The 14,320-nt window shown below is 49.0% G+C and overlaps 1 protein-coding gene across 1 annotated transcript in view; it reads left to right on the top strand.

Annotated features, from left to right (window-relative positions):
• Positions 1-262: 262 nt before the first annotated feature.
• Positions 263-14,320, top strand: part of DAP (death associated protein) — a 66,654-nt gene continuing 52,596 nt past the window's right edge. The window contains exons 1-2 of the mRNA XM_032415246.1: positions 263-447; positions 11,059-11,155. Coding sequence (XP_032271137.1) covers positions 393-447; positions 11,059-11,155 — 152 coding nt within the window. The 5' untranslated portion in view covers positions 263-392. The remainder of the gene's footprint in view (positions 448-11,058; positions 11,156-14,320) is intronic.

Below are 14,320 nucleotides of genomic sequence, written 5' to 3'. Positions count from 1 at the left end.
CCTGCTGGGCCATTTCAACCTCCGCCAGCAACCCTTGCCAGCATCAGCCCCGCCTCCTCTCACCACAAACGCCCAACCCTCGCCTTCCTTCCTCCTCCCGCGCTCCGAGCCACAACTTCCAACGTGGCGCTGCCGACTGCGCAAGCTCACCACACAGCACGCGCGGGGGCCGGAGGGGCGGAGCCAGGCGCAGTGACGACAACGCGCAGCCGCGGGTGGGCGGGACGCGCCACGTCGGCGCGCGCCGGCCGCGCCCCTCCCGGCGGCCGCAGTCACCGCCTCCGTGCGCGGCCCCGCCGCCCCTGCTCCCGCTCGCGCGCTCCTCCAGCCCGGCCCGCGAGCCCGCTGTCTTCGCCGTCGCCGTCCCAGCCCCTCGGACACGCGGTCGCATCATGTCTTCGCCTCCCGAGGGGAAGCTAGAGACGAAAGCCGGACACCCGCCCGCCGGTACTGACTCGTTCTCATTTTCTGTCCTCCCGCGGGGCGCGAGGGCGGGCTCGAACCCAGGGGCGCGGGCGCGGGGCGCGGAGGGGGCGCCGGGGCGCGGGCTCTGGGGGCCGTTCCGGGGCTCTGCAGACTAACTCGGCCCGCGCTGCCGAGACCCCGGACGCGCAGGGTCCGCAACCTCGCAAGCCGGTGGGAGTTGCATGCAAATCAGAATGACTTGAAGGACCTGCTTGCACAACTTCCCCGGAAAAGTTTGCACCCAGTACTCACTTAGAATGTGCAGCTGTCTTAGGAAAACGAGTAGCCGGAACGATTAAAAGTCCATGTTTGTAGTGTCGTGGTGATGATTAATTGTAGGCTGACAGCATTTTATACCGACAAAAGAACCAAAGGAGCGGAAATAATTTTTATCATTAATTACTCACTATGACGTTCCCCATTCGCCCGACTTTCTTTCGCATCCAACTTTTTCTTAAGTGTTTTCTCCGAGAGCTTTTTTTTTTTCCCTTCAAATCCTAAACTTCTGAACCAAGGAAGTTAAATCCAGGAAAGAGTCATCTTTCTTAAAAACAAACAAAAAATACGAATCTAAGCGGGCTTTATGTTCAGACCGCCTTCTTTCCGAGCACAGTTCCCGTTTGTTCTTCCGACTCTGTACGAACCCTGTCGATGTCTGTTTCTCTTCTCCTTTGGAATGACAATCGATCCATATGGAAGGACCCAAGGCCACCGTCGCAGAAACTGAGTCACCTCAGTGTGTGGGCTTCTTTCAGGGTCTTCACTGTACACATTACTGATAAAGTCAGTCTTCCACTAACAGAAGCCTTATCAAAACATGGCTGCTTTTTGGGGCCCGTTTGTGCCCATTCTTGTTATAGGAGAGCCCGGTGATCTCTGTCTGCCATTCCCACTCTAGGGCACTAATTCTCTCCCTCAACAGGGGCAACAAAGCAGTTTTTAAATAAGTTGCATTCCAGAGTAGGTATTATTTTTCACCGGTGAGAGAAGCTCTCAACAAGAAAAGTAACTGGCACTTAGAAGAATAATGGCTAACTGGTGTGTAGGGACTGAAAAGGCATGGGATTTCACAAAACAGCTCCTCTATCATGGAGAATAGGCTTTGGGGCCCTTTGCATTGGTTTAGTTACAAAAAAGGGAGAGAGTACCTCAAAGGGGTTGCTTTTAAAGATAACTTTGACCTTTAGTTCCTACTGCGAGGGATCCGCGTCCAGCTGCCCACTGACCTGGGCAGTTCCGCAGGAAGGAACACCTCCAGTTACACTCATGGTCTTGGACTATGTGGCAGCCGTCTGCCCATGACTCCCCTGTCCCTGGCTATTGAGTGGCATTAAAGCGTATCTGTTGGAATGATACCAAATCAAAGTCGCCGTAATTAAATTGCGTGGAGAGATATCAATATGGAGATTTTTAAGATCAGAGATATAAACTGTACTTATTAACTCCCCAGGAGAAACTTCATAAAGGGCTCTAATTTTCTTTGAATTGTAAACAGCTAAGCTTTGTGAATTACAAATTAAATAGCTTATTTATGCACCAGGAGCAAGGAACCAACTTATTTGTGCTGGTGAGCAGTGAACTTGGGTTCTAAGTTTTGAGGCCCATCATTTTCCTAGGGCTCAGTTTTCCTATTCTTTTAAATGGGAGGTTTGGGGCAGCTGACCTTCCTGTGGGAAAGGCTCAGGACAGGGCTTCCTTTGCTACTTCTTCAGCTCTGTTCCTTCCATCCATCAGGACCAGTGCCAAAGTGCATTTAATCCCACAGGTAAACTCCTCAAGTGACTTCAGGACAGGTCCTTCAGCCTTTGGGGCCCCAGTCAAGTAGGAGCTACTTAGGGATCTGTCACTGTTATTCTGCATTTTCCAAGACCAGTCACACTTGGCCAGAGTTGGAGGAAGGGCCTGGCATCCTGACCCAGGGGTACTGGTTAGAAAGCGGCCTTTTGCTGCTTGAAGTATTTTGCTTCCCAGCAGTGCCCCTCAGTGCATTCCCCAGAGGTTCCAGCAAGAAAGCTCAGGGTGTCCGTGCTTACTCTGGCATGGCCAGAGAGGAGGCAGTTCTGTGGAGTAGATGTTATTAAAAAATAAACTAAAAAAACGACAACCCACTATAATAAAGAATAATCATCAGAGGTAAATCATAAATCAAAATAACAGCCTTAAAAACTTTGGGAACCCTTTCATTAAGTGCTTAAGTTGGGTAACAAAGACTAGTGCTTAAATCCTCAATTGGAAACAATAAAATCCTCTCCCATAACTATCTTCATGTTCTTTTGTGTTTTCTTTTTACTGCTGTCTGAGCCAGGTGCCCCCCTGTGCATTCCCACAGCAACCCGTTTCCTTATTATCACACTTAACTCCACCTATCTGCCTCTCTTCTTACTTCTGGGCTGAGTCTTTTTTTTTTTTTTTTTTAAAGATTTTATTTATTTGAAAGAGAGAGAGCGCGCTTGCGCGGCGCAAGGGGTGGGGCCAGGTGGTAGGAGCAGAGGGAGGGACAAACAGACACTGCGCTCAGTGCGGAGCCCAGTGCAGAGCTCGATCTCACAACCCTGAGATCATGACCTGAGCAAAAACCAAGAGTCGGACGCTCAACTGACTGAGCCACCCAGGCACCCCATTTCTGAGCCAGGTCTTATTGATAGCATTGTCCCCAGGGCCTTGGCCCAGTGCCAGGCACAAAATAATAAATAGCTCCTGAGAGAGTTTCTCCCGAGCCTCTCATCACCTCTCATCCCCCAGAGCATGCGGGATCTACAACGTCCCTCCACTTCTGAGCCATCTCCAGTGTGTACTAGTCATGCAAAGGGGCTCTCAGCCAGTTCGGGTAGCATCTTAGTAGTGGAAATAGTAACTAACGTGTGCTGAGTGTTACAGCATGCTGGTGTTGCCCTCTACCCTTCTAAATTCATGGCGGATTAACAAGAGAAAAACAAACAAGTTTAGTAACATGTAGGCCTCCTGTATTAGTGGGAGAGATGGAGGGAAACTAAGTAACTCCCTGACGCGGCAGGAGCCACCCGCTTGAATACCAGCTCGAGCTAAAGGCGCTGGCGGCCCCGCCTCACCCTGCAGGGCGCTGTCATCTGGGCCCTTGGTAAAAGTAATGAAGTCTTAATGACTTGAGACCCCTGCACTGCTCTCCACTACAAAGTATCCGTGGAGAAATGGGGTGAGACGGCTTGTTTTATGAGCGTTATTGCAAATACAGATTAGCAAAGTTAGAATTAGCGAGCGAGGTTCTGTTCCATCAAATAGCAGGACCAGGGTGCCAAGGCGGCACAGAGAACATAATTATGAGACACGCTATTACTCATTTCTGCCTATCTTCAGGAGTTTGTGGCGGTGATGTGGATAAAATCTCTCTGTTAAATACATTTTGATGGCCCCGTTCCCCTCCATTTCCCAGGGTAGCCAAAACCATATGTCAGTAAAGTTCTTGTAAATCTAATGTGATAGCTCTGAGCGTTACTAATTTTACATATGGTTTTCTTTGAAAAGTAGACTTTCCGTCCCTTCTAGAACTGAGTCAATGGAAATATAAACACGATTGTATTTATTTAAAGTGAAACGGAAAACAGATTACTTTTTTTAGTAATTTGAGGATAATTCAAGTCTCTGTTACATTAATCATTCAAACATGAGTTAAGGATGCATTTAAAAGGTTGTGGGTGATAATTCTCCCTAAATCGTCTCCTGCAGGAAGGTTTTCAGATTATCTAGGCCACTCTGTCGCCAGCAATGGAAGACTAATTTGTCTTTTATTGTATTAACTGTTCAGTCACAGATTTGCTAAGCACACCCCTGGTGCCCTCAATCCAGTCACTGACTAACCCTTGAAGAGCACAGGAAAGTCTGCTTTTGCTCCCGACATGCCAAGAAAAAAAGAAAAAAAAGACCCTTCTAGTCACTGCATTTTTTTCAAAAACTCCCTGTCAGGGTGGAACGCAGCATTTCTAAAACATAGTTTGGATTTCACTTCATTCTTCTGTACTTGGTTTCATCCTCTTTCCATTCCAGACGATGCCCCGTGCATTCTTTTGTGGTTTGGGGAATGTTTCCCCTTCCCAACTTCAGAAATCTTTTCATTTATATAGGGAACACTCACTGCTGTTTCAAGTACTGTGTTAGTTACAGTGACATCAAAAGTATAAAGTACTGGGGCGCCTGGGTGGCTCAGTCGTTGGGCGTCTGCCTTTGGCTCAGGTCATGATCCCAGAATTCTGGGATCGAGCCCCACATCGGGCTCCCTGCGCAGCGGGAAGCCTGCTTCTCCCTCTCCCACTCCCCCTGCTTCTGTTCCCTCTCTCGCTGTGTCTCTCTCTGTCAAATAAATAAAATCTTTAAAAAAAAAAAAAGTATAAAGTACTAGTTAGAGTTGCCTTAGTGAGTTCAGTGGTGCTCACTGTTGTTCACAGACAGCCCAGAATCTCAGCGGTGGGGCTGAACAAGTGGGGGTCTGTTTCCCTTCCCCGGGGAGCCTTCCTACAAGGAACAGTGCAGAGGCCAAGGCCCCCCATCCCATGGCCTGTGCACAGGGGACAGGGAGTGGGGGCTTATGGTGACACCTGGGATTTAGTCTGTCACTGCATCGCTTTCCAGTGGCCACTGTAGGTGAAGCATGATAAACTTAGAGTCTTAAAATAACACAATTTTCCTATTTTATCATTCGGGAGGTGAGAAGTCTGAGATGGGGCCCACCAGGCTGAAATCAAAGTGTCTGCATGGCTCATTCCTTCTGGGAGGGTTCTGCAGAGTCCTTTTTTTTTTTTTTTTTTTCCGCCTTTTCCAGAAGAATCTCCTTATTTTAAGGTCAGCTGGGTAGCAACCTTAACTCCCCCTTGCCTGCTAACCCAACACATCCATGGGTTCCAGGGGACTAGGGCGTAGACATCTTGGTGGGGGAGGGGAAGATGGATCCTCCTTTTCCCTGCACTTTCGGCAATCAGCTTCCCTAAACTGAAGGATCCCCAAGCGGCTGCCCGCACCCCCTCCTCAGCTTTGGCCCAGTCTGTCCAGCAAGGTCCCCGTCCTGGGCCGGTCACCACTCACTCTGTGCTCTGGATCCCAGCCCGGTGGTAGAATGGGCACTGTGGAAGGCGGGCCCGGCCTGTCCAGTTCTGACCAGGGCTCTGTGGCCCCAGCCATCACGTCATGTGTCTGAACCTCCAGTCACCTCTGGAGAGTGACTGGATTGCCCTGTGTCACTTAAGGGCCTTCCCGCATTGGTCTACGATTCTAAGTGCAGGATAGCCGTCTGCCTTCATTCTTCCTCAGCTTTTAGAGAGAAAACCGTCCGGGGCACAAGCTCAGGAATTGATCAGAGCTCATTATTTAGCACCAGCCATTGCTCCCCGCGCTGCCCACGGACCTGGAAGCCCCTGTCAGGACTGCAGGTGTCTTGGGGGGGCAGGTTCTCCTCGGGGCGGGGGCGGGGGGTAGATCAGCTGGCAGCACCTCTCCCTACTTTCATCCCCTACTTTCCCCTTAACCCAGCCCCACCGCAGACCCACGAGCCCCCGCAGACAGGAGGTTCTTCTTCACTTGCCGGCGGGTTCTCCCTCCCCTCTCCTGGACAGCTGTCTCTCCGAGCTGCCACGGACCCTGTTCCTTAGCCCCATCCCCACCTAATCTCCCAGACCCGGGGCGGGGGAGATGTCCTCAGCTGCCTCCCCAGTACTCCTTACCTGGCGAAGTCTGACCACGGAGGAGGCCTCCTCCCCTCCCTTTACCCCGTAGGCAGGAAGCCGCTCTGCAAAGAGCTTTGAATGTCAAACTCACTTTCTCCGTCTCCTGGGTGGCACAGTAACCAGAGCCTGCCCTGGGCCGTCACTTTGTGTTCCTCTGAGAAGCAGTGATGCTCTCTTGTTTCCTGGAAGGTCCAAGCAAAGAAGGACCTGCAGGGTGTGATCAAGGGTACAGGCTGCCAGGGCCAGATCCAGCTCTGGGCCTGCTGGCCTCCCCCTCTTCGCCCCTCGGGATCCACTCCATTGGGTTACTCTAAGGTGGGATGTCATGTGGCCAGTGGTGAGAAAGAGCTCTGCACACAGTGATGGTGAAGAAGAGCAAAGTTGAAGCATTACCCAGGATCTGTGATTTTCCAGAAGCTTCCATACTTAGATGGCGATGTACCGACGACAGTCCTAGGGATGCTTAGCTGACCACATCAGTGGAACACTTGCCAGGTGCCGGGCCCGGTGGGAGGCCTTTCACATGTGCTAACTCATTGAGTCCTCGGTGAACCCCTGGCGAGGAGAGCGCTGTCCCCCTTTCTTCACAGAGGGAGCACCCTGAGGCACAGAGGGTGCCAGCAATGTGCCCAGACATGCACGCTTGCGCGCGCACACACAGAAAGACACATACACAGTACACGTACACGCACGCGCGAGCAGTTGGGGCTGGGACTCGAGCCCAGAGATCTGGCTCCAGGACCCACATCACTGTGGTCCATACAGCACTTCTACTAATACTAAATACAGTATTTGGTATTCTTCTCAGTTCTGAGCTCTCCTTTGAGTAACAACCACTACACCAACAATCCGAGTCCTTGTTTTTTCTAATGTCTCGTAAAAATACTTCCATTTGCAAATAATTCTGCAAAGATTTCTGCAGAAACAACTCTGCCTTTGTATTTTTCACAAACGAAGAGTCCTCGTGACAGGGGTAAAACAATCGCAATAAATATGTGCCATCATAACGTTTTGGCAGTATTGCAAGTTCAAATGAACCTGTCTCGGCGTTGAGTTATTACTATTCTTGCCACTTTTTACTGCTGCATTAATCACCACACACACTGTGAGGGATTGATGAAGTTAATTGTTTTTATAAACCGAATTGAATGAAGCGCTAATGGGAGGTGACTGAGCCTTGACGTGTGTACTTCAACGGAGGGGTGGCCGGGCTTTGGGCTCGATTATTTCAAATGTCACCTTGACCTTCATCATCAGTCTTCTTTGTAGTTAGTGACACAGCCCTTTTCCCTTCAGTCCCTTTACAGAGCATACGTGTGAGTTATCATTTTAATGTTTGATGTCTGCCAAGTTGAAATGATTCAGACATCCTTTTTTAAACAGGCATGGGTATTCATCTGCTCAGGCTGCTGTAACAAAATCCCCCAGACTGGGGGTTTAAACCACAGAAATTTCTGTTCTCGCAGTTCTAGAGGCTGGAGGTCTCAGATCAGGGTGCCCGCAGGTCTGGTTTCTTCTGAGGCCTTTCTCCTTGGCTGCAGACCTGCTGCCTTCTTGTTGCGTCCTCCTTCGACTTCCTGTGGCGGCATCCCTCCTGTCTCTTCCTCTTTTTACAAGGACACCAGCCCTGTTGGCTCAAGACCTGCCCTCACAGCCTCATTTTAACTTCATCCAGTCTTTAAACACCCTGTCTGCAAATACAGTCACAGTCTGAGGTTATAGGGGTGAGGGTTTCAACCCATGAGCTTGGGGGACACAACTCGGGCCATAGCAGCACCTCTGACGAGTTTCTAATGGATGTGCACTAAGGGTGGGATGGATGGGGAGGAAATGAATTAAAAAAAAAAAACAAACAAACATGTAGGGGGACAATTTTTCCAGCCTCCTCCTTTGGCCAAAAATACGCTTACATTTCAATAGAGTAGAAAATTATCTTAACATAACTACAGAATTTTATTTCCGTTTCTATTTCTTAAGGTTTGACTGACTACCCAGCCTGGAATATCTTGATAAGCCACCTGCAATGGTGTTTTTGTTCTTTCTTTTTGAAAAAATCTGAGCCCGAGGGGAGGAAAATCCCTAGGAACCACACCCGAAGAAACTGAAATTCAGCACTGTTAGCACAAGTCTTGGGCCCACGTGAGGCAGGGAGTGACCTGGTTTCTCTTCCTCTTCATGTAAAGACACCAGTAGATTGGATTAGGGCCCACCCCCACTGGTCTCATTTAACAACAGACAGCTGGGGGCTTAGAGGCCAAGCCTGTGGAGCAAGGGTGGGGGGACAAGAAATTCTCCCTAAGAATTTGTCAACGCAGGACTGCCTTTACACGGGCTCTGAATTCCAATTTATACCGTTTGGCAGTTCCTGTTCTGAGAAATCGGACGTAAAAAGGATTTCCGGGTGCCTATACTCCTGGTTTGACAGAAGTATGTCCAGCATCTTTCCAAAGGGAGGCTGCCTACACCCCAGGCCCCAGAGGATCCCCACAGACAAAGCCTTACTGAAGAAGAGCTCATAATCTGCAGTCACTGCAACGAGAGAGAGACGCAGCAGACAAAAGCAAGCAGTGGGATTAGACTCCCAAGGACCTCAGATCATAAAATAATCGAATGTACAACTACAAAACAAGTGTGCCTAAAATGATTAAATATAGAAAAGAATTAAAACCATGAAGAATGAATAAGACTATCAAATAAAGACTGGGTGAATTTGACAGGGAAATAAAAGCTCTAGAAATGGAAAATAAAATGATTGAAATAAAAATCAATAGATGGGATAAAAAGCAGATTTTTGGAAGAATTACTAAACAGGATTATATATCCTCCTTTCCAAAGCAGAAGGTCCCCTTGAGAAGAATTAGTGGCGGCAGCAGATGCCTCATTATACAGAGTCCTTTATCTTACCTGCCCTCTGCCTTGGAGTCTTCCAGCAGCCTGCTGCCAGGGACTGTTGGCCAGGCAGCGGGCACGGTCAGCTTCTTGAAGGCAGGGGCCCACGAACTCTCCCTGGGACATTGAAAACTAATAACCTCGAAGTGTGAGAGCCTGGGGGCGTTTTTCACATTCTCCCTCCTTTCGCATCAGAAGGAGACTTGTCCTGGACTTTTCTTAATGCAGCAGGGTCCACCCAAATTTGTCACGGCAGAGGACGTGGCCTGACAGGTTGGCAGTCTGTGTGATCAGAGCCCCATCTCCAAACACCATACAGGGGAAAGGTTTTGACAGCTTCTCTTTTTTTTTTAAGAAAACATTATATTTATTATAAATATTCAGCATCTCGACAGCTTCTCTTATTTAAAGATCTTAGGATGCAGCTCTTAACCCCTTTCTGCGGAGGAGGAAGCAGCAAGGCTTGAGGGGCTAAATAGTCCAACACCCTATAGCTGAGGACATGTTGTAGCTTACCGACCCCAAAGCCCATGCTGGTGACAGCCACGTGAGGCTGGCTTTTTGGATATAAGGCCAGCATTCCCAAACTCTATTTAGTGTGGAACACTGAAGTCCTGAAGGATGATAACCAGCATTACTGGGGGGGGGGGGGGGGGGGGGGGGGGGGGGAGTTGTGGGGTCAAATGAATTTGGGAAAGATGGTACACTCTGTGCCCCTCATAAAGCTTACAATGCATGCTAAAGGCCAAGAAAATCTGTCTTAGGGAAACCCACTTAATGTGTTCAACCCCACATTTCCCACACTAAGATCCTGGAATCCCCATTTGGGCATGGGGGGGCGTGGATTTGGTTTGTTTTCTTGCAGAGCAGTATTAACATATTAGCCATTGAGGAAACACATCAAACCACAATAAGATAACATTTCACTCCCACTGCGATGGCCATAACTTATTACACAATAGTACACGTTGGCAAGCATGGGGAGAAATTGGAACGCTCCGACTGGTTGGAATGCAAAATGGTGCCGTGGCTTTGAAAGCCATTTGGCAGCTCCTCAAAAGGATATACAGAGAGTTACCGTGTAACCCAGCTCTCCCACTCCTAGTGTATACCCAAGGAACTGAAGGTATACGTCCATGTATCCACATAAAAACTTGTACACAAGTTGTTCACAGCTGCCTTATGCGTGATAGTCAGAACGTGGAAACAGCCTAAGTGTCCACCCACAGATGAAGGGATAAATAAAATATGGTCTGTCCGTGCAGTAGAATATCATTCAGCCATAAAAAAGGAACGAAGGCCTGACCCGGGCTGCCGCCTGGGTAAACCTTGGAAACATGCGCGTGAAAGAAGGGGGTCAAGTACGCAGAACAGGCAAGCCCGGAAGAGGGGTTGCTGTGAGCTGGGGGAGGGGGTTGGGGAGTGACCCTTCACGGGGTTGGGGTTTCTGTCTGGGGTCATGACCGTGGGCTTGAACTGACTGTGGCGACGGTTACCCAGCCCTGAGTACATTCAAAACTGTTGCATTGCACTCTCTACATGGGTGACTCGTACTGTATGTGAATTATATGTCAGTAAGGGCATTTTTAAAAGTTAACACGTGCCAGCACCGAGGCTTCCCAACACAGTTTGGGAAAGGCTACCACAGATGTCACTGGCTGCTGCCTGAGTGGGCTCTGGGACTGTCCTGTGTGCCCCGGGGCTGTATCACCCCATCAAAAGCATCATCGGTGTTTGAGAAAATGTCACAGGGCAGGGACTAAGGGGGACCCGGTTGCATCAGGGACCTAAAGCAAGCAGCCTTGGAAGGTTTCTACGTGGGTCTGGAGTAAAAGATCGCGTCCACTGCCACGTCCTACCGAATGCCCCGGAAGAGCAGGAACCTCTGTGGTTCATCCTTGTTGATGCCAGGTTATCTGGACTAGCTCGCGGCTGTGGGGCTGCTGAAAGCTTTCGAGCTAGTTCCCCTGGTCCACTGCCAGGTTGATCACACCCCCTTCTGTTTTCATTTTAGTGAAAGCTGGTGGAATGCGCATCGTGCAGAAACACCCGCATTCGGGAGACACCAAAGAAGAGAAAGACAAGGACGACCAGGAATGGGAGAGCCCCAGGTGAGAATGCCGGCGGGTGTCGGGCTTGTTCCGCGGGCAGCCGTGACTTGGTTAAACGTTAACGCGTTTGTTCTCTGCTCCGGGCTTCTGATAACCCCTCGCTGCGTGAGGCCCTGCGCTGTGTGTTTTTCCTTTCCTAATGAGTGAGGCTCTGTAACCACCACCCCCACGACGGGAGAAGCCGGGCAGCTGGAGCACCTGCCGTCCATCTGTGTTCAGTGGCCTCGTCTTCCGTGACAATACTGAAATCACCTTGAGACCTTCGAACATACCATTCTAGTTGATTCTCTGGGGTGGGCCTGGCATCTTGCAGCCGAGAGAGGGAACTACTGATTTAAAGCTGTCCACACACATCTGGACTCTTCCATTCCACAGCCAAATCCAAACCAGCAAGGCCATGGCCTTATGAGAGCGCAGGTGTCCTTAAGTGACATCTCCCCTCGTCCCCAACAGCTCATCTACTGGAAGTACCCCCAGCTTTGTTTACTCCCTGTTGTCCTCGGACCTTCTGATGCTGGGTTTGGGTCCAGAACCTCCGTACAAATCCATTTCCTGCCACCCCGTCATAGGTAAACATGCGCTACAAATGCATACACCTTACATATCCACAGCCCTCTGTCTGAGCTTGCCCGCGTGGGAGAAAGTGTCCACCGAGCTTTCTGCCTTGCACCTTGTCCCCGGAGAGTGTCTCCGCCAGAGGAGGAAGCTAAGTGCCAGAAGGGTGTGGAAAACAGCTAACCTGTGTCTCTGTGGACCGGGGGCATTATTTTGTTTCAGTCCAATAGCCCTGAGTAGTAGGTGGTGGTGTCTGCCGATTTTCGCATGGGAAACTAAAGTCCACAGAGGCCATAAACTTGCTCACGCCATGCGCCCTGTTGGACCCAGGTTTAAATTCCTGATCCATTAACTCGCAGGGCGAGTTATAAATATTATATATAAATATAATTATTTATAAATATTTATTTATTTATTCCATTTATTTCTCCCTCTGGAAGAGTAGCTCCCGAGAGCATGCGTCCCCTAAAAGGACATGTGTGTCCCTGTATGTATGTACCACTGAGCGTTTTCTGTAGAACCTTGTAGAGTGTAAGTTATGGTGCGGTCACCTGAGGGGCAAACACAATTGGGGGCAAAGTCTTTTCTGAGTGATTATTGCCTGTTTAAAATCATGAGATCCGCAACGTGGTAGTTGGGCCCAAGTTCTGGTTTTATTTTATTTTTATTTTTTTTAAAGATTTTATTTTATTTATTTATTTGAGAGAGCACAAGAGGGGGTAGGGTCAGAGGGAGAAGTAGACTCCCCGCCAAGCAGGGAGCCTGATGCGGGACTCGATCCCGGGACTCCAGGATCATGACCTGAGCCGAAGGCAGTCGCTTAACCAACTGAGCCACCCAGGCGTCCCCAAGTTCTGGTTTTAAAAGAAGGTGGCAGTTGAAAGAAAATTCTAGAATTACTTTTCTCACTGGCTTTTTTCACACAGCTGTGTTTGGAACAGAACAGCATCTGTAACTCTCCTAGAGGTCCACAGTCCTGTATCTTGGGGCCCAGTTTGTTTCAGAATTGAGACATTTTGGGGGGTTTTATGAGAATAAAGCAGCACACGTTCCATACAGCGCCCATGGCAGGGCCTTGGGCATCATATCCGAATCCGTGTATGATATTCACACCAAGGGAGGTAAGTTCTTTACATTTACAGGCGTGGGTCAGTTCAGGTTGACTTTTGCCTCCATACAGGGTATAAGGAAACTTTCCGTTTTTAGAAAATTCTTGAACTCAGTATCAAGTATAAGAGGGTGTGGGCCTGTGTCACTCACTCCCTCTACTAGAGAACCTGGGAGGTCCCGTCTGTGGATCCCGTTGTTCCGTCGGGAGAAAGAAGGTGGGAGAGAAAGCCTTGCCTGGGGAGTTAATAGAACATGCTCTTCTGTGTGACTTGAAGTAGAGTAAGGTACAAAGAGCTGTTTCCCTGTGAAACACAGTGTCAGTACAGTGAGAGTAGATCATTTATTAGCATGTTTAGAAATAAAGACAAAACAGCCCACTCATTTTCTTTCTATTGATTTTTTTTCATGAGGTGAAATACAACCTTTATCAAAGACATGCAATTTGAATAAATACGCCAGAAGATGAATGATTGCAAGACAAAGGAGCAAGCCCAGCACTCTAGATTTTAGCATCTTACTCACCTCAAAGATTTGTTCTCTGTGGAACCCAGAATTTTGAAGCGGGCTGACTGCAGAGTAGGGTTTGCATAACCCGTGAGCAAGGGTTTGTGTTTTTTTCCCTGCAGCCAAGTTGCTGTAATGTGTTCCTTACGAGTGTGTCAGCTCCTGTGTTCTTGACTTCAGCTTTGCTCTTGACCACTGTGGGTTAGACCACTAGACACGCCATTGACAGATGGGGTAAGCCCCTGAGCAGTCCGAAGCTGCCGACAAACATTGCCAGCACGTCTCCTTCCAGACCCCGGCACCAGGCCTGGTACTCTTGTGTAAGAAATGGCTCCCACCAGGGTGCCCTCCTCGTCCATCCGGTAGGCTGACTGAATAATCCTAGCTAACTGTCCTTGACAGTATTCTAGAGTGCGGTACATCTGGTCCCGTTCTCTGTGCTCTGTCCGTATTAAATCACTGGATCCTGGTACCTACTCCATTTGTTGTCATCGCTGACATCGCATTCAGAGTTGGTTATTAATTATTATCCCCATTCCAGATTACTACTCCCTCTTCAACAGCTCAGAAAGGTTCAGTGACTTTTCCAAGGTCACACAGCAAATGAGTGGCAGAGCCAGCATTCCAGTGGAGCCCAGAGTCCTCACTGTTAACCCCGAGGCTGCGTTTACCAAGGGAGCACTTGGTTTGTACCAGGCACTTACTAAGTTTTTCACATCGGGTTCAAAGTTCACGCCACCTACAGGTTGGTATCATTGTGCCCATTATAGAGATGAAGAAACCGAAGCTTAGGGAGGTTATCTGGCCCAATGATATGTAGCCAGTTAGTGGCCAGGCCAGGATTCAGCCCCGATTCTGTCTTGACTTGGAGACTCATGCCCCTAACAGGCTATAGAATCCCCTGACGTGACACAAAATAGAGAGAATATATTGACAGGTGTAGAATGTAAATCCAGATCAAATATTTATCAATAAAATTAAATATTTATCAAATAA

The sequence above is a fragment of the Phoca vitulina genome, unplaced genomic scaffold (genome assembly GCF_004348235.1).
Source record: "Phoca vitulina isolate PV1807 unplaced genomic scaffold, GSC_HSeal_1.0 scaffold17, whole genome shotgun sequence".
Classification (NCBI taxonomy): domain Eukaryota; kingdom Metazoa; phylum Chordata; class Mammalia; order Carnivora; family Phocidae; genus Phoca; species Phoca vitulina.
The sequence above is the reverse complement of the archived record's forward strand: the minus strand, read 5'-3'. Positions and strand labels throughout refer to the sequence as shown.